Consider the following 24,846-nt stretch of genomic DNA (forward strand, 5'->3'; position numbering starts at 1 on the left):
CATATGTCCTTATATGAGGGAGGTTGTGGGAAATTTGACAGGCAAAAGAAAAGGCAATGTAACTGTAAAGGCAGAAACTGGAGTGATGGAACAAGAAGCTAAGGATTGCCAGCAGCCACTAACAGCAGGAAGGCAGGAAGCTGACTTTTCCTTAGAGCCTCGTGTAGGAGCCTCCTGCTCACACTTTGATTTTGACCCAGTGAAACTGATTTTTAACTTTTGGTTTTCAGTACCGAGAGGTAATAAATTTCTGTTGTCTCAAAACAACAAATTGGTGGCAATTAATTTATACAGTATTAATAACAAACTAATATAGTGAGATAATAAAATTCAACACCAAAATACAAGATAGCAACTGATAACCACGAAAAAGTCTTAGTATTAGTGCCATATGAGCTCAGAGGATGAAGTATGATCAGGGCCAGGAATAGTAATTGGGCTGATGCTTTCATCTATAATCTAAGCCTTGAGTTTCTCATCTGTGACAGAAGAAAGGACTATTTCAACTGCATAATTCTATATCTGAAAGAACGTATTTACTTTTCCTTCCATCTATTGACAGATGACTAAGACTTTGTGAAATTTGGGGAGAGTGGCTCTTATATTGAGAGTTCTGCCTAAACAAAGGAAAGGTCTGAAAAAGCACAAAACATGTTAGCTGAACAATAAACAATAATTGCATGTGGAGAATAAATTATGTGAAGGTTAGTGATATGATTTAAGAAAGGGAGGGTGTGGGTCTGACAATGGAAGGTTTGGAATATCAAGCCTGGGATATGAACTATGTTTTGTCAATGATAGAGAATCATTGAAGAATTTGAGAAAAAGAGCAAAATGATCAGAGCTCTGCTTTAAAAGAATTGATATGGGAGATATGTGATTGATAGGATGAGTGGGCAAAGATTGGTATTAGGGAGATCAATTGGGGTGCTACAACAGCAATCCAGAAAAGAGAAAATAAAAGATTGAACTAAATTTGGGGCAGCAAGGATATAAAAGGAAACAATGGCTTCAGTGGGTCCACTAGGAAGACTTTTGGGCAGAAAGTCAATAGAGTTGAATTTTTATTCAAACAACCCACTTGTCTTCTCTGACCATCATGAGAAACATGAACAAAAATTGAATTTCAATAGATCTTTGACTTTTAACAATCCATGCTTTTTTATTCCTGTTGCTTCTAAGGATACATATCATAAAATCAAATTAAAGTGCAAAGCACAACAGACGATATACCAAGATAAAAAGGACTTTCTTAGCAGCTCTTATCTAAATCTCACTGACTCTGTATGTCTTTCTGTTTCCTTTAGTACTTACAACTACGATTCAACAAACCAGTTCGCTATGCTGCCACAGTCATCTACATTGTACAGACGGTAAGGGGTCATGGCTGCTGCAGATGTGGAAACTATGAGGTTACTAGATACAGGTTTGTTTATTTTGGGGGCAATAAACTTAGCTAAAGGACATTTAATACTCAGAAGACCCTACTTTCTTCCAAAGACAGCACTTTTAATCTGTACTAAAAATAACAAGCAAACATATATTGTATGCCACAAAGGGAAAAAAAAGCCGTCTGTGTGTGTGTATAAGCCACCCACATTTTCTTAACATGTATTTCACTGCTGTTTAAGCTGTACAAGTTGCTCTAAGTTAGATATGAAATGGTCTGGTAGTTTTTTTTTTTTTTTTTTTTTTTTTTCTTGTTTGTTTTTAACCATTAACTGAGTTGAAGCAGAAATACCTATTTTACTGAAAGTCATTTTAAGACAATATTCCCAGCGAATCCTCCTACTTGCCTCTCTTCTCTCTTATGAACTCCTTTCACACCCTCCCAGCTTTGGGATGTCTTCATGCTGCTCTAAATTTGCCCATGGCACGGCACTGGCACACTTCCTACTACTCACCAAGTACTTTCTGCTAGAAGATAAGCTTCTTCCCTCTTTTTAATCAAAACTCCCACTCACTGACTGAAAAATTTAGGCAAGAAAATAGGAGGAAAACAATGCTCATTTACCTGCCCATAGATATTTGCCTTTTAAAACCCTAACATGAATCTCTGCATGGTGAAATTTCAAATAGAAACTGGAGAAACTGGACCTATTTCCAGCAGGGTGGTGGTTGCACTTCTGGGAATTAGAATATATATTCATTATGGAGATCACCCATGTTGTTAGTCTTCCCAGCACAGTACTTTTTTTTTCCCTCACAGATTCTTTTTATCTCACGTCTAAATTCCGTATTTCAGCAAACTGCTAAAATATGCTTCTGTTCCTTAGTAAAGCTTCTCATGAAGTCAGTAGAGAGTACATTAAGATGCGTGTATCAGGAAAATGGGTAGAAGGAAGATGAATCAAAACTTAAATAAGTCTATTTTTATATCCCTTAGAGATACACAAAATATAACCATAATATCTCAAAAATAGTAGCAGTTTTGAAAACCCAACTCTCTTCCTCCATCTAATGATTACATCCCCTCTACAAACTACTGAAAGTGGTGAGCAACTTCAAAATTAGAGTGGACGGGAATGCAATGTTTGGTGAACAAGTTGAAGAGAATACAACTCTAACATCAATAAAGAACTTTCTAGGCAGTTTTCCTTTCTACGTCACTTTTGCACTGCCAGTCTGATTCTTGTTTCTCTACCAGATTCTCTACACAGGAGTGGTGGTGTATGCTCCTGCCCTGGCACTCAATCAAGGTAAGTTATCAACATTCCCTTGGCATATTTTACCATGTTTATGCCTAACTTCTCACCTTGGAGAATTATAAATAAAATACTTTGTTGGGGAGATATTCTTCTGGTTAGGGGATTCTGAATTACTATTAGGAGTCATGACATAAAGCTCTAAATATTGATTAAACTTTGAAAATAATGCAAATAATTAATTACTTGGTTTTGACTCATATACTTCTAGACACCAATTTTGATTGCTTTTGTTTGTTTGGGATTTGGTTTTGGTTATTAAATCATTGGAATTGTGGAAGTTTTGGTATTGTATATGTTGCTAAGTATGGTCATCTATAATATACGGACTTCAGTGATCTCATGAAGTAGATAATCTCAGTATAAGAGTAAAAGTGCTTGTAATAGTTACACTAAAATTTATAGCTTATTCTTTCAAAATAATATAATCCTAAAAACAAAAAGGAAAGAAATAAAAGTCAAAGTAAACTTCACAATGATGCCTGCCATATTGAAAGTCCTCAATATTCCAGTTAGTTGGGCTATGCGCTTATACTGAGAAATATTAACCTCAGAGTCAGTGAGGATTAGATAAGAGCTGCCAAAAAAGTCCTTTTTATCTTGATATTCCTCTGAGTTTTGTGCTTTGGACTTGTAATCTGATTTTATGATATGTATTCCTAGAAGCAACAGGAATAAAAAAGCATGGATTGTTAAAAGTCAAAGATCACTGGTAATTAGAGAAATGCAAATCAAAACCACAATGAGATACCATCTCATGCCAATTAGAATGGCGATCGTTAAAAAGTCGGGAAACAACAGATGTGGGAGAGGATGTAGAGAAATAGGAACGCTTTTACACTGTTGGTGGGAGTGTAAATTAGTTCAACCATTATGGAAGACAGTGGGGTGATTCCTCAAGGATCTAGAACCAGAAATACCATTTGACCCAGCATCCCATTACTGGGTATACACCCAAAGGATTATAATCATTTTATTATAAGGACACATGCACACATATGTTTATTGCAGCAGTATTCACAATAGCAAAGACTTGGAACCAACCCAAATGCCCATCAATGATAGACTGGATAAAGAAAATGTGGCACATATACCCCATGGATACTATGCAGCCATAAAAAAGGGTGAGTTCATGTCCTCTGCAGGGACATGGATGAAGCTGGAAACCATCATTCTCAGCAAACTATCACAAGGACAGAAAAGCAAATACCACGTGTTCTCACTCATAAGTGGGAGTTGAGCAAGGAGAATACATGGACACAGGGAGGGGAACATCACACACTGGAGGCCTGTTGAGGGGTAGGGGGCTAGGGGAGGGATAGCATTAGGAGAATTACCTAATGTAGATGATGGTTTATGGGTGCAGCACACCGCCATGGCAGATGTGTACCTATATGTGCTAGGTAAGTTCAATAAAAGGATTGTTTTCCTAGAAAAAAAAGTCAAAGATCCATTAAAACTCAATTTTTATTCATGTTTCTCATGATGGTCAGAGAAGAGAAGTGGGTTGTTTGAATAAAAATTCAAGTCTACTGACTTTCTGCCCAAGAGTCTTCCTAGTGGAACCTCTAAAGCCATTATTTCCTTTCATATCCCTGCTCATGGATGATGTTTAGGTGATTTCAGAGTACTCAGACTAACTTTGTTGAGAAAAACAGAAACTCAAAAACAAAACATTTGGATCAAAGATTGGAATCTACAAAATCTTAGGAGGAAAAATTTGACTTAACATTACATAAAAGGTATGGACTAGCTAGAAGTATAAAAATATAACAAAAATAATCTTTCTCGAAGGTGAGAAAATTTAATGAGGAAAAACTCTAATTTGATTTTACCTTTGCCTACAAAGAACACTGATAAAAATATTGTGTCTTTTTCCTCATAAGACTTGCTCTTTTAATTTTTCAAGGAAAGTTCTTTTAATAATTTTTTCTTCTTTCCTAGTGACTGGGTTTGATCTCTGGGGCTCTGTGTTTGCAACAGGAATTGTTTGCACATTCTACTGTACTCTGGTATGTATCTAGCTGTGAAGAAGTATTTAACACTACCTCCGAATATGGGGTAAGGGCACATTTCCAGCAACAGGCATCTAATTATAGCGGAATTTGTTATTCCAAAATTAAGCAGAAGTATGTCGGCTTATCTGTCACAGTTTCCTGAGGAAGGTGCTGTTGTTTAAAATTCTTTTCATTACCAACCTTTAAGAGAATTTAATATCTGCACTCATTCAAGAAAAGCATGCCTAATAAGAAAAAAATCTAATGAAAAAGTCTTCTTGATTACAGAATAGGTGAACCTATGCTACTTCTGAGAAAATAGTTTATTCATTCATGGCCCTCATAAACTACAGATGACACTTATACTTTACACTTTATACTTCACTGTCTACTGGTTGAGAAATAACAAAATGATGGCTGCTATTTTATAAACTTGAGAATTTCACAGCTTGTTTTTGTCTTGTATTTCTGGATAAGCCTGGATTACACTTACCATTTGGTTTTACACATGCTCTGTTTGTAATTAAGGAGCCTGAGTTGTATTGGCAGCATATTTATGTAATTAATACAATTATACATAGTTTAGTCCAACATTCATTGAGGACCTATTGTTTGCCCATTCCCTGCAACTGTAATCTGTATTCTTCTGAGTCATTTTACCACGTTAACCAGTTGAGTCATTTTAACCATAATTAACCAGTTAAGCATGTGGCAGTGGTTCCCAGACAGTTGAATTCTCTTTCCTTCACTATAGATAAAAATAAAAAATTAATATATTTTCATATAGCAGATGATTCATGTATTTTGGTGTTATGTGCATATCACCTACCTTTTGTAACATCTATTCTGATTATATAACATCCTGATCCCTCTTTTTCATACTCGCAAATTCCATTATTTATTTGCACTTAGTTTTGTCTTCATTTTAAAAAATTCCATTCTCATTACCATAATTCTATTCCAGACACTCAACTCTTCCCACCTATGCTAAAAAAATAGGATCTTGCTTCTCTTACCTCTGATCTCATGTAATAGATTAGTTGCTCTGAGGTACCTGTCCAGAGAAGGACAGCTAGATGCTGGATATAACAATTTTTAATGCATTACTTGTCTTGAAAAAGCTATCATAGCTCCCTAAGTAAGTGTTCTCCCCCCAAAACAAGGTAACAAAATAATACAAAACAATTTAAAACATATTAATTATCAGGACTGATATTTGGAAGGAGTGTTGTGGGTAGACAGGATGCATGAGGCTGACTTGAAGGCAGGTGGTGATAACAGTACTACTACTATTAAGATACTGAAATTTGGGTCAGTGAAAATCTAGGGAAACTGAGCTTGGGACTGTAACATTAAGCTAGAATCCTTGAGGGGAGCTAACATGGTTTTACTTCAGTGATGCACTTCAAATTTTTCAAGGAAAAAGTGCAAATCCTCTCTGGAGGAATAATCCAACTTAAGACTATAAGATATTTACACACAGATAAAGATCTGACGATAACGTTAACAAAATATCATAAAAATATGAAATAGAAATTTACTGTGAGTGAGGATCAGCAAAGCAATAAACAAGATTTAGCCTCTCAAGAACAAAATATTTTGGTATTAAAAGATGTTGAATAAAAGAATAGATGTGCATAAACAGCTTAAATAAATAAATAATGTAATTTCAAAGACAAATAAGCATCAGGAATGACTGACTACACAATATAATAATTATTATAAAGAGCAAATATATTTGAAGAAACAATCAGTATGATGGAAGCTCTATCCAAATTCTATCCAAAGAAATAACCTAAAGAATAACAGAGAGACAAGAAGATGAAAAAAGTGAAATAGAAATGGAGACATATGGTGGACAAAATTCATGTCCAATTGGAGTCTCAGAGGAGCGTACACAGAGAATGGAGGTGAGGTAGTCGTTCAAAAAATTATGGCTTGTAATTTTTCAGATATGATAAAATATAAGTACATATGGATTTAGAAAGTGTAACCTTAAAGCAGAAAGCAAAAGAATAAGTTTATATCTAGATACATTAGTGAAACTGTAGAACGGCAAATACAAATGGAGGACCTGAAAAAGAGCCAGAAGAAAGAGAAAGAGATACTTAAAGAGGGACACTTAGCAACAACAATGGAAACCGGAAGCAGAGGAATAATATATTCAAAGCATTGAGGAAAAACTATTCCAGACCCAGTCATAATTGTATTTTTGAAGAAGCTATCTTTCAGGAGTTGAGTGTCAAGAACCAAAGAGAATTTAGCCCTTATAGATCTTCCCTAAAGAAAAATCTAGAGGAGATACTGCGGGAGAAAGGGAAAACATTAAAATATGACAGTTTTAAACAGAAGAATTGATAAGAAAATAAAATAGTAAACATTTAATGAGTATAGTTAAACTATTTTGGTACTAAATGATCATCATTATTTTATAATTTATATATTATTAAATGTTTTATATTATTGTACAATTTAAAATATAAAACATATCAATAATTATGTTCATAATTATAATTATATGCCACTTTGAAATTAAGAAAAAAGAATTACCCCCAAACTACATAATAACAGCATGTAAATCAGGAAGGGAGTACTCAGACTTAAATGTTTTATCATCCTTGAATTTCTGGGGATTATGGCATTGCTTAAATATTGACTCTACATTTAAAATGCATGGCAAAATTTCAAGGGAGCCCATTTACATAAAATAGTCAAAGTTAAGATAAATGGAGTTTGAAAAAGCAACCCTCAGTTCATCAAAGCAAGAGAAAAAAGAGGAAAACAAGCATAGCCAAAGTAGGACACATAGAAACCAAGAACCATGACATCAGAAACACATCCAGATATTTTTATAATCACAGTAAACTAAAATGATCTAAATTTACTACCTTCTAACTGGTTTTATGCTTCCAGTCTCTTCTTGCTCCCACACCCCACATACCTCTGTCAGATTAATCTTCTTAAAATATTCATTTCTTCGTGCCACTTTACTGATCTAATTCTTTCCTTACTTCCTACTGTTCACAAGATAAATTATAAGCTCCTTAGCCTGATGTTAAAAATCTTTCATTCTGTGAATCCAATCTACCCATATAATCTCTGTACCACACCTCTGTTCTTCTCTCTTGTCAAATTAGAGGCTTCACCTTTGCTCATATTGCAGTCTCTTTACTGTGCTAAGTCTGTGGATGTATAAAACATTTAAAATAACCAGTGAAAGAGAAAGTGTTTGTTGCCATCCAGGGTTCCGTAGTTTAGTAGGGCAAACATTAGGCCCCAAACAAGGCAGTTTGATTAAATAGGTAGGTGACATACAAGGTACCATCAGTATTAAAGAAGATAAGTGTGTGTGTGTGTGTGTGTGTGTGTGTGTGTGTGTATGACAGAGAAAGGAGGTGAGGACTCTTGCTATATGAAGAAGTCAGAGAAGTCTTCATGGTGACTATAATCTGCCTTTTGATTAATATCTGATAAAGTGGTTTGTTCTCTTGCCTTATGCCAAGTTTATACAGATTTCTGCACAACCAATGCCAAGTATCCTCTGAAAACAGAGGCCTTTGCCATTTTGTCTTCATAGCACTAAAATCTTATGTTGAGATTTGGGTTTGGAAGGCTTAATGGATTTAAGAAAATTAAGCTAGTGCTACCTAGGGGTAAGAGGTAAGAAATTTATTATTTCTCAGACCATATGTGAACAAAATACATAAATATAATGCCTTTGGCAGCTACTTTAATGTCTATTTTTAAAATTGAATTTCAATTTTAATTACAAAAGAAGTGATGGGGCAACCCCAATGTCTTCTTTCATCTCAAGATGAAGATGAAGCCTGTCATCTTTTCACTAAAGTTCCTGACACTCTGGAGGAGTAACTAGAGATGATAATTCTGTTTTTCAATGTTAAAAATACCACGTCATTTCATTTTCACAGGGCTCATTCATTTCCCAAGCACTTACTGATATATCACTTTATTTCATCTTTCCCCACTTGCTCATCCCATATAGATCATGGTCCTAAGGACTTCTATACCTGCAATACTACAACACCCTCTCTTTTTCCTTCCTTCTTCTTGCCCAAATGTTCCCAACTGTAATTCTACATTAGAGTCGATGAGGGAGCTTTCAAAAGACACTGAGGACCAGACCCCATTCCAGACCTTAATTAATTCACAATCCCTGGGGATAGGGCTTAAATGTTATTTAATTATTTATTTTTCCTTTTACATTCCTCGAGTGACTCGCAAGGGGAACTGGGGTGGGTTTCATAACCACTGCTCTAACCTCTTGCCTAATCATTGTATCCTAGATTTTGCTCTTAGATTCATCCTCCTGGACCTCTGTTCTGCTTACCTCACCATTTGACCATTCTGTAGCTCTTAAAACTCATTCCTCCATGAATGTTTGGAATATATCATTCCTTCCTAGTTCTTTGTTTGATATTCTACCATCTCAGTTTCCCAAAATATATTCCCTGTCACTAATTTTGCAAACAGTGCCTGTAGTTGTGCAAGCCAGACCCTATTGGTTAGTCTTCATTCCTTTACTTCTTTATCACCTGTATTCAATGAATCATGAGTTATGTTGATTTTACCTCCAAAATAGCTTTTAAGTCCATCCACTTCTTTTCATCTCTACCTTACCTCTATCTGCCAATCATATTGGGCATAGACTACTGAAATAAACTGAGATGGTCTCTCAACTCCTTTTCTTTTCCTGCAGTTGATTCTCCACACAATCACCAATGAAACTTCTGTGAAACAAAATCTCTCCTCATATAACTCTTGTTAATGCTTTCTTATGCTCCTGAGAAATCATTTAAGTGTCTTCATCAAAGTCTGTGTGGCCAGGCCTCTAGCAAATTCACCCAAAGAGCAAATTCCTCTTTGGGTGTTTCACACTTTTGACCAACATCTTCCAGTTTTCTTGTATTTCCTCAGGGAGCTGTGCTTCTTCACACATTCTGGTTCCCTCTTCTCTTTGTCCTCTGTAGTTGATAAATTCCTACTCATTCTTCAGAAATTAGCTTGAACATCATTTCCTCAAGACCAGGTCAGGATTCCCTGTTTTATGCTCCTATAGTAACCTGTCTTTCTTAGTTGCACTTTCCACATTTTTAAGTAAATCACTATCTTGTTGTCTAACATCTGCTTCTCCCATTAGATTATAAACTCTATAAAGTTAAGGAAGGGGTCTGTCTCACTTTTCATTTTATTCTCATGCTTAACATGGTACTGGGCACATAAAAGATGCTCAGTGGCTGATGCTGAATAAACAAAAGAATGCATGCATGTATTAGCAGAGAGGCTTTGCAGAGCCAGAAGAGTTACAGGGTTTGTTTTCAAGAACTCAAACATTCTCTCTATTTCAGGGAGGATTAAAAGCAGTGGTGTGGACAGATGCATTTCAGATGGTTGTCATGTTTGTGGGCTTCTTAACGGTTCTCATTCAAGGATCAACTCATGCTGGTGGATTCCACAATGTATTAGAGCAATCAACAAATGGATCTCGACTGCATATATTTGAGTATGTCCAATGCAATTTTTTAATACTTTACAAAGATTTAGCTACATGACCCGGTCACCTAAAATAATATCTTGGGCATCAAATGAATATCTTTGTTCACTCATTTCTGTCTGTCTCATAGCTTTGATGTAGATCCTCTCAGGCGACACACTTTTTGGACTATCACAGTGGGAGGAACTTTTACATGGCTCGGAATCTATGGGGTCAATCAATCAACTATTCAGCGATGCATCTCTTGCAAAACAGAAAAGCATGCTAAGCTGTAAGTTCTCAGTAAAGACAAATTTTAATGTTTTATCTTACCTTATTTGGTACTTATTATATATTAATACTTCCTCTTGGGGTGTGTGTGTGTGTGTGTGTGTGTGTGTGTAAGAGAGAGGCAGAGAGACTCACTTAACTCTTTCAACTTTTTGAGCCCAGTGTTACTACTGTCATCTCAGCAGAAAGTGGCCGAGAAGGGGTATGAACTGAAGTTGATTTGTCTTTTCTCTCGATTATTTGCTGCCTCCATTTATTGAGAAATTACTAGATTAAATTAGGTACTGTGGGTGGCGATGCAAAGGTAAATAGCTCACATTTCTTCCTCACTTGATTTAGCATGTGGTCTCTTCAACTATTATTTTTCTTTTCATGGGTTAAAAGGCACAATTAAATTTTTTAAAGAGTTTATTTGAGTGAACAGTGATTTATGAATTAGGCAGTTATCAAATAGAAGTAGCTCAAGGCCTCCATTGAGGGAACACAAGGGGAAAAATTATAGGTTAAACATGGAAGTAAAGCAAAGGAAATATTTGATTGGTTACATCTGTACAGTTGTCTTACTTGGTCTATCCGATTGGAAATTTCTTAGTTAGATATCTGTTAAGTTATTTGGTGGTTTCTGAGTAGTTAGCATTAAGTTTCATTTTTTTTTGTTTGATGTAGGCATTTACAAGAAAAAGCCCAAGTTAAGTTTCATTTATATTTGCAAAGGTTAAGCTCACTTAACAGATGTTTGTACTCTTAAAGTTTCCAAGGAGAGGTTAAAAAAATAAGAAAACAAAGGGTAATATAGCAAGCCACAGTGGATCTTCAGCTGCTCTGACTCTTTCCTGGTCTGTTTGCTCTGAAGGATACAAGCAGAGGCACAAGCATCAGATGTTTTCCAAGCCCTGCAAGCTATCCATGTTCCAAAATAGAGACCAAAGTTATATACACTTTCGCAAAACTGGCAGAAATAAGCCAAAACTGCACCAAAATGATTCTTCATCTTCAGTGTTGCTTCCCAAGGTTTCAACCTCCCCAGCCTAACCAGGATACACTAAATTTTTCTTAGAGAAATAGTCACTATGAATATTTCCCCAAGTGATTTTAAAATGCTTTCAATGCACAGTTTCTTATGTTCACTAAATCAAATATAAAATTGCCTGGAAATGATTCAACCATTTTGTAAGCTGAATTCCAAAAGGAGAACTGTAATGTAATATTTCACAGCTCTCCGAATAAGGAAATAAAAGCATTATCTGGTGTTCCATCAATTCACTGGTAACATATTCAAATCTTATTACAATAAATAATATTGTAACAAACCCTCCACACATGTGATCATCTCTTTATCAAACAGCTGTGTTATTGAAAATGCATGTGACTTAATCTGAAACATTCATTTAAAATTCTGCTCTAAAATAAATTATAGTTGCCTATACCTGTAAAGAGAAGAATCCTTTGGTAAAATAAATAATAATTCTTTGTTATATCTAGTTTTTAAAAATATTATGAGTTTATATTATTTTCTTTTGTGAACATGCCTAATTTTTCTATGTTAATACCTGAAAGTTGGGAAATGTGTCTTTTTAATCATTTTTCCCCACAAGACCAAGAACAATGCTTTGTGCTTATTAAATGTTTATCGCTTAGTAAACAAAGTAATGCCTTGAGAAGGTCATACTTGTGCGTATGTATATACACAGGGACACACACATGTATGGATGGGCATATATATGTGAGTGTGTCTGTGTACACACTCACATATATATGTAAATGAAAATTAAGGCTAACTAATCAGAAGCCATCAATGAACTTATCGTTATCTAACTAGGACATTTCCAACAAGATAGACCAAGTAATACAATTATATAGCTGTAATCAATCAATATGTGTACACACATACACACATATTTCTGTATATAAATCTTAAAACCTCATTTAGTAAAGTAGTTTAATTCAAGAAAAATAAATGCAATCCCATTCCTATAGTTACCCAGAAATTGGAATTTGTTGTACTAGTATTTAGTGAGTATGAAAGCTGGCAGAAAAGGAGGCATACTCATGAAGAAAGAAATGTACATAATTTCCTAACAAAATGTACATAATTTTCTAACATTCAGGACTGCCATTCCTGGTTCCACTCATGCTGACTCCCACGAAGGGATTAGGACTGTGATAGTAATTTTGTGAGAATAATGAAAGATGAAACATAAAAATTCGCTTTAGAAAAGGGATCCCTGAGAGAATCTAAGGTGATAGGGTTAATAAAATTCAGGAGAGAGAAATCAGTTCAGATGTTCGGTACAGTTGCAGTGCACAGAGCTGCAGGGGAGATTGCTGTGGTGGGGGAATGGTGAGGGCTCCCATCTGTCACATAGTTGGAGCCTTGAGGGCACTCAGGGGCATCTGGAAGCCACTCAGAGCCAGCTGCTGACTGACTGTCACCTAGGAGGCTCTACAGATGCCGATGAGATGTTTTGCTTTTGTTCCATTATCTGAGAGCCTAATGTAATTAAGACATTCCATGGGGTTTAGAAAAATCTCTGGTACTTGAGGAAAATTAATCCTGCAAAATAGGTAGGTAGAAATAGATCCATAAAGTTCACACTGAAAGTGGGCATGGGTTAGAATCAGGAGTGGCTCATATACATGCATTTGGTTTCATGACCAGAAATGTGATTATTCACCAAAGACAACTTAATCTAAAGCCAAATCTTCCTTGCACCTAGAAATAGTATCACTTACCAAGACAGTTACATGTGCTTCCTGGAAGTTAACTGTTCGTGTTTCTAAACCCTTGTTTATCTTTCAGGTCTGCTGGTAGCAAATGGTGCTGTGAGGGTAGGAGTGGATGCAGGGTATCACGTCCCATCTCCCAGTTACGATGAGCACATCTACACACAGTTGCTTTTCCATTTCCATTTCCTTAGTTTATTTTCCCCTTATCTCTATCAGATCTAAAATTATCTTATCTTATTTATGTATTATTTATTTATTTTCAGTGTTCATTACCTGCTTCTAATCCTGAAATGTAATCTCCACGAGGTTGGGTTTTGTATTGCTTCTTGCTATAGCCACAGTACCTAGAACAGGGCCTGGTACAGACAGTTGCCCAGTAAATAGTTTTTGAATGGATCAATGAAAAAGCCTATTTTACAAACAGAAGAATTAACCCTTTATAGAACCAACGTCCATTTAAAATGATAAACAAATTAAAAATACAACGACTTTAATGTTCTATTGCCACTGGTTTCTCATTTTGCATAGTTGACTGATAAACTTGTAAGATTGTTTTGGATAATATATGACTGTCCTCTGTATGGCTATATAACTTCCACATATTTTTACAGAGTGTAACTCATTAAATCCTCATAATCCTATAATAAAAAGTAAGGCAGTTACATTACATTCTTTTTACAGATGATATAACTGACTCAGAGTGTTATGTGACTTGTCTAAAGTCACATAGTTGTTAAGGGTAAAGACTTTTAACTACAGATCCAATGGTGTATTTTAAAAAGAAACAGTGTAAAAAATGTAATTATGTAGTCATGAATTTCTACCATTAATTTCTTCAATCATTTCATCATTTCTTACCAAAAAAATAATTTTATATTTGTTATATGCTGGAACTATTCAATGCTCTGGGAACACAAAACAATAATACATGAATAAATATAGAACTTCAGATCATAAATACTATAGTGACATAATTAATTATAAGGAGTAGAAACTGACAAGAGAGCAGGAAGTGAATGTTACAAACAAGGATGAACAGGAAAGCCTCTCTAGATGGCCAGAGCAAAGGCTTGAATAGAGTTGGCCTGAAGAAGGTTGGAGACAGCCAGAGTACAACTAAAGCAATTATCGGTATTGCTCATTTTATGTAGCAATTGTATTCCCAAAGCCCAGCAAGAAAAACAAACAAACACATAAAAATCATTGCATTGGCAAAATACTTTCAAGGAAGTAGACTTTGAGATAAAAACTTCTTTTAAACTGTGAAGTGAAAACTCCTCTAAGTGGGATAATTATCTGGCATATTTGCCTTATAAATGTGGACTTTGATTTAAGGGTCTTTGAAAGTCAAGTACACCTATACAGTATAGGTTTTAGAGGACTTTGAAATAAATGTATGTCCTTACATTTAAATATGATTCCCTTCAAACAGTGACTAGATCTTAGACAATGTTCAGCGTTGCTCTCTTGGGCCCCTGTGGCCATCTCCACAGTGAGTTTGTTTATTCTCTCAGGCCAAGGTAAGGCCAGCCTACTTTCATGTCCTCTCTGGAATTGAGGAAATTAGTAAAATTTCGACTTTCAAAGGACAGTAATGAATACAACATAACTGTAGGATACTACAAAAGAACCCAGGCTGGAATTAGGCATATCTGTACCTTTTAAAATAAAATGAATTGCACCACATAATATGGGTACGATGATCCTAAGTTTTTCGTACTTTCTGTTGTCTTTTTAAAAAACCAACTCTAACTTTTATCTGCATTAATCTCCAAAGTGAATATTTCCAACACTTATCTATTTCTGTATTACCTCATTATTCCTCTGGAAAAAGATGTTAAAAATATAAGTTGCCTTTTTGACAGTTTTATGAATTGAGTAGGGGGAAAATCACTTGAAGTTATATAATATGAGTGATAGGTATGTGAAATTTAATCCAAGAGAATAGATCTCATACCACACATATTAAGACTTTGCAGAAAACTCCTGATTTCAAAGGAAAATTCACTTAAAAATCTTACTTTATTTAAATTTGGTAATGAGTCTAAAAATGTAATATTCTCAAGCAAAAAAAAAAAAAAAATAGCAAAAGTATAAAGTGTAGTGATTCTTAAAGGCTATAGAATTTTATTTTACTAGGAAAAAGGCCCAAAATCCTTTACCTTGAGTACTTGATAATGACCTTACCACACCATGATATGGTATGCAGGCTACCAATAGGCCGATGTGCTCTTTTCTAGTGCCTTGTATTTTAACTTGCTGGGTCTCTGGATCATTCTGGTGTGTGCTGTCTTCTCTGGCTTAATCATGTACTCTCACTTCAAAGACTGTGACCCTTGGACTTCAGGCATCATCTCAGCACCAGACCAGGTATGGGTTTTCTTGAGGACAGTGGGGAACGTCTGGAATGAGAATGCTTCTGGTCATTGTTGGGTAATGTTGGTTTTTCTCTTTTTCTGCCTGGACTGCTCACTATTTCTCAAACCCCAAGAAGTTGGCTTCTTTCTTCTCTTTGGTGATATCTGCATCTACCAGGTTCAAATATAGGGGAATGAGAAGGTAAAAAAGAGGGCACCTTGGCCAGGTGCGGTGGTTCACACCTGTAATCCCAGCACTTGGGGAGGCTGAGGCAGGCAGATCACCTGAGGTCGGGAGTTCGAAACCAGCCTGGCCAACATGGCGAAACCCCGTCCCTACTGAAAGTACAAAAATTAGTCGGGCATGGTGGCGGGCGCCTGTAATCCCAGCTACTCAGGGGGCTGAGGCAGGAGAATTGCTTGAATCTGGTAGGCAGAGGTTGCAGTGAGCTGAGATGGCACCACTGCACTTCAGCCTGGGTGACAAGAGTGAAACTCCATCTAAAAAACAAAAAAAAGAGAGCACCTCACCTTGTTTCTGAAGACAAGGCTTGGTAGCATAGCAAGGTTGGAAACAGTGGAATGCAGGCTTGAACCATGGCTTTGGATGTTGCTTCTGCCTTTGGACTCTTCCTACAGGTTTCACAGTTGATTAAGGAACCTCAGATTGAAGACAATGACCCTTATTTCCACAATGCCTGCCTCTTTTCATGTCTTCTCAGCATAATTTAAATATCATGCTGGTATAGTACAGTAAACATGGTTTTGGAAACTTTATTTATGGAAAATATGCTGACGAGAAGCAATCATTTGCCTTCCCTCTCTCTATGTATTTAACTGTCCTGCTCTGTCAAAGAGGGGCTCCTCTGCCACAAACCTGGAGGTAGAGTAGAACATCATATCTAGATTCCCTGAAGACTTCTTTTATGGGTTTGATTTTAGGGCTTAGTTGCTAACATTCAGGATAAACAGGAAAGAAAATGGCATATATTGAAAACAAGGAAAATAAACTTCCTACCTCCTTTTGCTCAAAAGCTATTTTCCCACATTTCAAACACTAATGAGAAGACCACTAATCCTATTTTTTCTCTCTTTTCTTTTCTTTCTTTCTTCATTGTATTTTTTTATTTTTTGCCTCCTCTTCAGCTGATGCCGTACTTTGTCATGGAGATATTTGCCACAATGCCAGGACTGCCAGGACTTTTTGTGGCTTGTGCCTTCAGTGGAACTCTAAGGTTCGTATATCAACAATAATCTGATGATGATGATGGAAAGGATGACAAGGATGATGGTGTAGTGATCCACAGTATTCAGCAAGCACCCACTGTGTGTAAACTGACCTTCTCAATGTGTTATTTGTATTTGCTTGTTAATTGGCACACAACATACGAGGCTAGAACCTCACTCATCATCAGTATACAGATAAGGAAAATGAGATTTAGCCAGATAGAAAAATTACCTATGGTGAGTTAGTAAACTGCAGGGGCTGGATGTAAGCCTTGATCTGTCCCTACTCAAGACTTTTATTCTCGCTATCCTACCTTGTCTGATGCTAATTGACCCCACACTTTCACATCACCTTTACATAAAGCAGCTCACTCTGCTGGCTCTTCTTATTCATTTGGCTGCAATATATATAGTCATGTACCACATGATGTTTCAGTCAACGATGGACTGCATATATCATGATGGCCCTATATTTTAATACCGCATTTTATCATACCTTTTCTATGTTTAAGAACACAAATTCTTTGCAATTGTATTACAATTGCCTATAGTATTCAGAACAGTAACATTCTGTACAGGTTTGCAACCTGGGAGCAGTAGGCTATACCGTATACCCTAGGTGTATAGCAGACAATGCCATCTAGGCTTATGTAAGCACATTATGATGTTTGCACAATGATGAAATCACCAAACAATGCATTTTCTCAGAGCATAGCCTTGCCATTAAGCAATGCATGGCTATATTCTGCACATCTATTCTTTGCATTCCATTCATCTCATCTTTAATAACACACTCAGACAGCTAATAACTTCCATTCCTCAAATAAGGGCATTATTCTAAATACAAAATCATTCATGTATTTTATTATGGCAAATATTTTAGAAGACTTATATTATGCCAGACACAGTTGGTGACATCAGGGATATTGCAGAGAACAAGACTGACATAAGCACTGTCCTTGCTAATATAGAGTTCGCTTTCTAACAGACGTGGCAGATGGCCATGTGAGTAAAAAAGATAAATAAGATTGTGTCTGAAAATAGCAAACAGTATAAAGGAAATAACAGCGTGTATCCTCAAGAGAGATGAGGTCTGAGGGTCCTAATTTTGTTAGGCTCTTTAAGGAACTCCTTTCTGAATATGTGATACTTGTATTGAAATCTAAAGGATGCAAAAAAGCCAGCTATGTGAAGAGCACAAGCAGGAACATTTACAGGCAGGGGGAAAAGCAAATACTAAAGCCCTGGGGAGACAAACTGTGTTTGAAGAACAGAAGAAACACTGGCACCTAAGGCCCTGGGAGGAGAGCAGGTGGAGATGAGTTAGAAGAGGTGAGCAAGAATCAAATCATGATGAGCCTTCATGAAATGGTAGAGTTTGCATTTCAAGTGAAATAGGAAGTCATTAGAAGGTTTGAAACCAAGGGAGTGAGTGATATACAAATTGAAGACTTGGTCTTCTCTGTCAGGAAGATTTGAGCTTTCCTCTTTATAGATAAGAAAAGTAGCCAATTGACCTATATATAAGAAAAGTAGCCAATTGACTGCTTTTCTCATTTGTTCATTATTTATTTGCTTTATTAATGACATTTTTGAGCACATAAAGATTTTAATTTATATTAATGTTTTATATTCTGATTTCAGGGTTAACATCATTCTCAGAAAGGTTTGTCCATTCTATGATTGTAAATAATCAACTAGATATCATTCTAGTATACTTATGGTTTTATTCAATATTAACATTATTAAATTGTCTAGACTATACATGTGATATAAGAAATTAAGTGAAGTTCCTGCTTTATTTTCTTTGTAAACTAGTAACCAAGTTGTCCCATTTGTCTTTAATAAATAGGCCATTTTTCACCACTGACTTGAAATATTACTTTTATTATATTCTATATTCTTCTTTGTATTTGATACCTCTTCTTAATTATCTTTTACATTCTTTTCATGTATTGGTCTTTAGCTATGCCAACACCAATAATTTTGATGACTGTGCTTTAAAATATAATTTATCTATTAGGCTGATACCCTAATTAATTTTATTTTACAGAACTTTCCTGATACCTAGGGGTTTTTAAAAAATATTTTTAGTTGATTCTTTGGGGTTTGCTTGTAATCAAATATCTGCAAATACTCTTGACTTTTTTTCTTTCTTTTTAATAGGCATACTTCTATGTTTATTTTCTTATGTAATTGTGCTTTGAGAACAATAATAAATAATTAAGGTAATAACAGAAATCCTCGTTTTATTATGTACTCTAAAAGGAATATTTCTTTGATTTTACAATTTAATAAGGTATTGACTTTTGGTTTGAAAGGTATTATTTATATTTGAGAATATTTGCATAAATTATTTAAAAAGTAAAAGAATAAAATGCATATATTTATGCTAATTTTAGAAAGATGTTTATGTCAGTGGTATATTTTGGTAAAATTTTAGCATTTTTGAAATGGATATATAATTTTGCTCTTTCAAAACTTTTAGCATGTTAATATGTTGACAGATTTCCAAAATAGCAATATCCTTGAATTTACATAATGACTTTACCTTAGGATTTTAATTTAGTGTACTGCTGACTTGTCTTTACTAATACTGTTTTTAGAATTTTGCATCAATAGCACACAGAGACAGTGTCCTATGGTGTTGGTCCTAGGATCTCAAGGACACTAAGGACAGAGATAATGAGCACCAGAGACTCAAACACCAGTAAGGGTCACACTCTGTCTTTTTGTCTTTCTCTACATGCTTTATTTTTTGCCCTCTTACTCTGAGGCTCACTCTTTCCAGACTGGAGAAATATGGCTGTTAACAGAATAAATCCCCCATAAAAGAATGTTGATTCCTTTATTCTAAGTATCAAATTTTCAAGGAAGAAACACACTGGACAACATATGGTACAGAGAGATTACTGCTGTCACAACCACAAGGAGACTGTGGGGACAGAGAAAGGAAAAGACAGGAAGTGGGGATAGAATGGGGAGATAGTGGTTGAGACATAGGGGAAAAAATATTTCCACTATCTTGTAGCAGCTTTAGAATCTGAAAATTGACATATGGATACACCTGACTGTCAACGCAACCCTGCAAAGGTTCTACAAACCTTACCCTGCTGGGCCAAATTCAACTTTCTGCTCCTCCCACCCAAAGGATTCAAAGATTAACCTTGATGTTAGAAACTTTCACAAGATGTATATTAAGACAAAGATTTTGGGAGCATAAAAAGTCCTTTTATTTAATCGTCTTCTTTCCTTATTTAACTTTTATGGAGCTCCAGATAGAAGAGGAGTCTGGCAGGGATCACATATCATGTTTTAATTCTTAGAAAAATAAGAATAGTACCCCCAAAGCACTTAGTTTTCAGATATGGGTCTTGGACAGTTTTTACTTCCTCTGTATATATTACTTAGAGAAGTCATAGCTATATCTTGTGTTCAAGTGAGCACTGGAGGATAACAGAATAATTTTTAATGAATATAAATGGAAAACTTACAAATTCCTAGACATCTTTTGTCCATTGGCCTGTTTCTTTTCCAGAATTTTTTTTTCATAGTTGTGATTTTGCATCACTTGAATTGAATATTTTATCTATTACACTCGCTAAAATATTCCAGGTCTGTATGACGAATTAAAGAAGGTCTCATGTCATTCTGCAAAGAAAACCCCAACGTTCAGGTGCTGTGTCACCTAAGCAAGTTTTAGGTCAAATAAGATTGAGCTCTGATTGGAAAGTGAGAGAGGGAATATCAGAGGTTTTATGCAGTTTCGATTTATGGACACTTCCCAGTCTTATCTCTTGCCACTTTCTCTTTTACTGTTATAATATCATTCTAGCAACGCTGGTAGATTTCGGTTGTTGAATGTAACAGCTCCTTTTTATGTTGAGACATTTATACGTAAGTTTTCCTTTTTCCTACAACATCTTTTTCCCATTTTGCGTGGATCTTCCCAGTGCCTATCTGTCACTTCCTAAGGAAAATTTTCCAAACTACATATCAATTTAGGTCTCTGTATGCTCTTATAGCACCTTGCTATTTTCCTTCACAAGAATTTCACAACTGTAAGCAGGTAAATAATTGTCAATAGTTTGTGTACTACTTAGAGTGCAAGATCTATGTCTTTCTGGTTCACCATTGTATGCTTGATACCCAGAATGAATAAAACGATGTATAAATAAATGAATGAATAATTAATAATGAGTGGCAGGCTGTACTGATTCCTGGGATAGGGTAGTCACTACTTTCTGCTTCCACTCCAACCTGAACACACACGTAGATACACACACACATATTTCCTCTGGTGCTGTCTGCTAGTTCATTTAACCTCTTGTTAAGAGGAATTAGTGGGTGTTAGATTATGAAAGCCTAGCTTCTTCACTGTAGTTCATGGAAAAAATTTAAGCGCAATAGCATGGAAAAAGATTTCAAAGATGAGTAAAGAGGCCATATAGTTCCCATGGAGTCTCAGAAGATAGAGACCTGTCTGCATCTGTTTTTCCTAGAGCCTTGCCTTATCTTTCTGCCCTGGACAAGAGGGCAGGCTGATAGTTCTGCCTTATGTAGCTTAGACCATGTTCTCACTTTTCTTTCCTTATAGCACCGTGGCTGCCAGCATCAATGCCTTGGCAACAGTGACCTTTGAGGATTTTGTCAAGAGCTGTTTTCCCCATCTCTCGGACAAGCTGAGCACCTGGATCAGTAAAGGCTTATGTAGGTACAGCTGGTGGACCTTCTATTCCATATCATGAAATGTACGTGTGGTACATGTCAAAATCCTGCACATGCTATTCAGGACACACTTATAAACACAAATGCACAGTGAGACATGTGAAGAATCCCACATATAGATTCTTACACTTCCAAAGATCCGGCAGTGTATCAGGAAAGAATGACTAGCTAGTTTACCTTAACTGACTTTATTTTCAGATACTCTTCTATACTTACCCCACACTCTAAACTAGGCTTATCCAACCCACGGCCTGTGGGCCACAAGCGGCCCAGAATGGCTTTTAATGCAGCCCAACACAAATGTGTAAACTTTCTTAAAACATTCTGGATATTTTTGTATTTTTTAAAATCTTATCGGCTATCATTAGTGTTTGTGTATTTTCTATGTACTCCAAGGCAACTTCTTATTTCAATGTGGCCCAGGGAGGCCAAAAGATTGGATGCCCCTGCAGACTAATCACATCAATCTCTCTTGATTACACTGTGTGATGGTCATATTAGTCTCTCTACATGGGAAGATGTTGTGCTCACTATGGCCAGTCACCTTGCCAAAGAAAAGCCGAATTCTTTTCTGAAGAATTGTTCCTTATTACCAAACTCCCAGTAACCCCCTCAAAGAATAATTGCTCCTTGCTTAATCATGCAATTGCATATTATGTTTATAATCACTTCAGCACTTACCAGAGAAATTGCAGTTTCACAAGGTTTACTTTTTAAAGTATAAACAAATTATGTATTTACTAATAGAAAATATAAGTAATTTGGGAAAACTTATGTACATTGTTAAATAAAATTATACCGATTTTTCTTGGTATGTATTATGAAATCTCGTTCTAGCAGGATTGAATAAATAATTATGTGGCAGCATTGAGTGTTGATACATTTTTTGTGTGCTTAATATCAGTATTTTCTAAAATTGCCCAAGTTAGTAGACAAAATGGCATCACATTTTTGCTTTAATTTACATCTTTTGAAATATAGATCATTATTTTTCAGATAGTAATGATTTGTATATTTTTATAAAAAATTATTTATGCTTTCTGTATATTTGTTGATGAGACAGTAGAAATTTTATTGTTTGCAAAATCTCTTTACATAGAGAGGAAGTAAGTCCTTTGTCTATTGTAGAATGTCTCCCAGCTTAATTATTTTGAAACATATTTTTCATGTACAGAAAATTTCATTTTGTTTGATCAAATATATCATTTCTTTTATTATTTTATCTTTTTTTATGCTTATAAATTTCTTACATTAAAAACATGTTTATATTTTCTTTTAGATTGTAAGTACTTTTATATTTTATATTTAATACATCTAAATTACTTATTTGATTTATTATTTAAGATGATAAATTAAATTGTTTTTCTTTTTGTTTTTAAGACGGAGTTTCACTTTCATTGCTCAGGCTGGAGTGCAATGGCATGATCTCAGCTCACCGCAACCTCCGCCTTCTGGGTTCAAGCGATTCTCCTGCCTCAGCCTCCGAGTAGCTGGGATTACAGGCTTGCGCCACCACGCCTGGCTAATTTTTTTTTTTTTTTTTTAGTAGAGATGGGGTTTCTCCATGTTGGTTAGGCTGGTCTTGAACTCCCGACCTCAGATGATCTACCCACCTTGGCCTCCCAAAGTGCTAGGATTACAGGTGTGAGCCACCACATCCAGCCACTAAATTGTTTTTTTTTTATATAGTTCACTTCCCCAGCATTATTTTTCCAATATTCCTGTTTTAAACATATTTTCATTAATAAAAATATATAACATAAATTTTTTTCATCTATAAGAATATGTTTCATAGTATATACTTATTTTCTGTAATTACAAGACTAAACCATCTTGTTTTATATTATAACTTTGTAGTATTTTATTTAAATATATGATAGAACAATTTCTCATTTTTCTTACAGTTTAAAAATTAAAATGTTTCCATTGTAAGTTTTACAAAAAAAAATTGGCTATTCATTACTATTTATTCTTTCAAAATGACTTTAATGTTTATTCCATGGAACCTATCTGAAGCCCCCACTGCCACTCCTCAATCCCATGGGATTGCATTAAACCTGAAAACATATTTGGAAACAACTGATATCTTTGTCAGTCTTCCACCTAGCAATAGAATTTTTTTTTTCTATTTAACTGTATTGTATTTTTTAATTTTACGTATTAACTATACTAATGTCTTCCTCTTTCAGCTCCTCTTCCTTCCTCCCCCTCGCTCTCTTCTCTTCTTTCTCCTCTCTCTTCTTCTTCTTTTATTCATCTTCCTCCTCCTTCTCCTTTCCTTGATAATATGAGTAAGATGCTTTCCACATAATGTCTGCTAAACTATTTATTATCAATGTGGAAAGCTGTAATTTTTTGTTTGTTTTTGTTTTGAAAATGATATATCTGACCATTGACTCAACTTTCGTTGATTCTTAACATGCAAATTGATTTTATTGAAAGTGTGGTTGTTGCTTGCAAATATGAATAGTTTTACCATCCCTTTATGCTTAATTGGTTTTCTAATTTAGGTTGTTTTCCATATCTTTCACTTTTTCTCTTATTTTCATACCTTTGTTCTTTTCTTCTGTATACTTGAAAAATTCAAGTTTTTCTCTGTGTTACTTTGAATTCTCCCTATATAAACTTCTTAACAATAATGATTTTAATTATGCTATTGTGTTATGTTCCTTATATTTTATTATAAAAATTAAATTATTTGGCCAAGTTTAAAAATTTTATTGTGAATTATCGTGTATACATTGCCTAGATTTCCCATTAATATTTTCCTAAGCTTGCTTTTTAGCATATCCATCCAGTTGTCTATCCATCCATTAATCCATCATATTTTTGGTACATTTAAAAGTAAATTGTGGACTTCTGCATACTTCCCCCAAATTATTTTAACATGCACATTGTTAATTGATAATTCACTATTTGAAAAGCTGGAAAAGAGAGCCTCAAAAGTTGCTAGCCTGATTTCATTTTAAGAGTAAGTTTCCGATAGGAAATATCATGTACTGAATCTGAAATAAAATAAAAATGATAAATACATAGTACTTGCTGTGTACCAGGCATTGTTCTTGGGTATATGCATATACTTGTTGGATTAATTTACAAGTAGTTCCTTTCTACAGTGAAAGTTGTTAGAGACAGGAATCACATTCTAACTTTATAGCACTGGCATCTGGTGCAGTGTCAGATCTATGGTTGGTATTCAATAAGATTGAATTAATAGTCATGTTGGGAACTGGGCTGGATATATAGCTGACAGAGAATGTTCAAAAAGAATCAACACAATAGTTTTCTTTCCATTTCTGTCACTGTGTCTCTGTCTCTGTCTA

The 24,846-nt window shown here is 35.2% G+C and overlaps 1 protein-coding gene across 2 annotated transcripts in view; it reads left to right on the forward strand.

Moving 5' to 3' along the window:
* The window catches only part of SLC5A12 (solute carrier family 5 member 12), an 88,966-nt gene that overhangs the window by 45,396 nt on the left and 18,724 nt on the right, over positions 1 to 24,846 (forward strand). For both annotated transcript variants that reach the window (XM_033206093.1, XM_033206092.1), the window contains 8 exons: positions 1,308 to 1,373; positions 2,648 to 2,699; positions 4,650 to 4,717; positions 10,069 to 10,223; positions 10,345 to 10,485; positions 15,452 to 15,581; positions 16,715 to 16,803; positions 21,393 to 21,505. In XM_033206093.1, coding sequence (XP_033061984.1) covers positions 1,308 to 1,373; positions 2,648 to 2,699; positions 4,650 to 4,717; positions 10,069 to 10,223; positions 10,345 to 10,485; positions 15,452 to 15,581; positions 16,715 to 16,803; positions 21,393 to 21,505 — 814 coding nt within the window. The remainder of the gene's footprint in view (positions 1 to 1,307; positions 1,374 to 2,647; positions 2,700 to 4,649; positions 4,718 to 10,068; positions 10,224 to 10,344; positions 10,486 to 15,451; positions 15,582 to 16,714; positions 16,804 to 21,392; positions 21,506 to 24,846) is intronic.

The sequence above is a fragment of the Trachypithecus francoisi genome, unplaced genomic scaffold (genome assembly GCF_009764315.1).
Source record: "Trachypithecus francoisi isolate TF-2019V2 unplaced genomic scaffold, Tfra_2.0 Lachesis_group8, whole genome shotgun sequence".
Classification (NCBI taxonomy): domain Eukaryota; kingdom Metazoa; phylum Chordata; class Mammalia; order Primates; family Cercopithecidae; genus Trachypithecus; species Trachypithecus francoisi.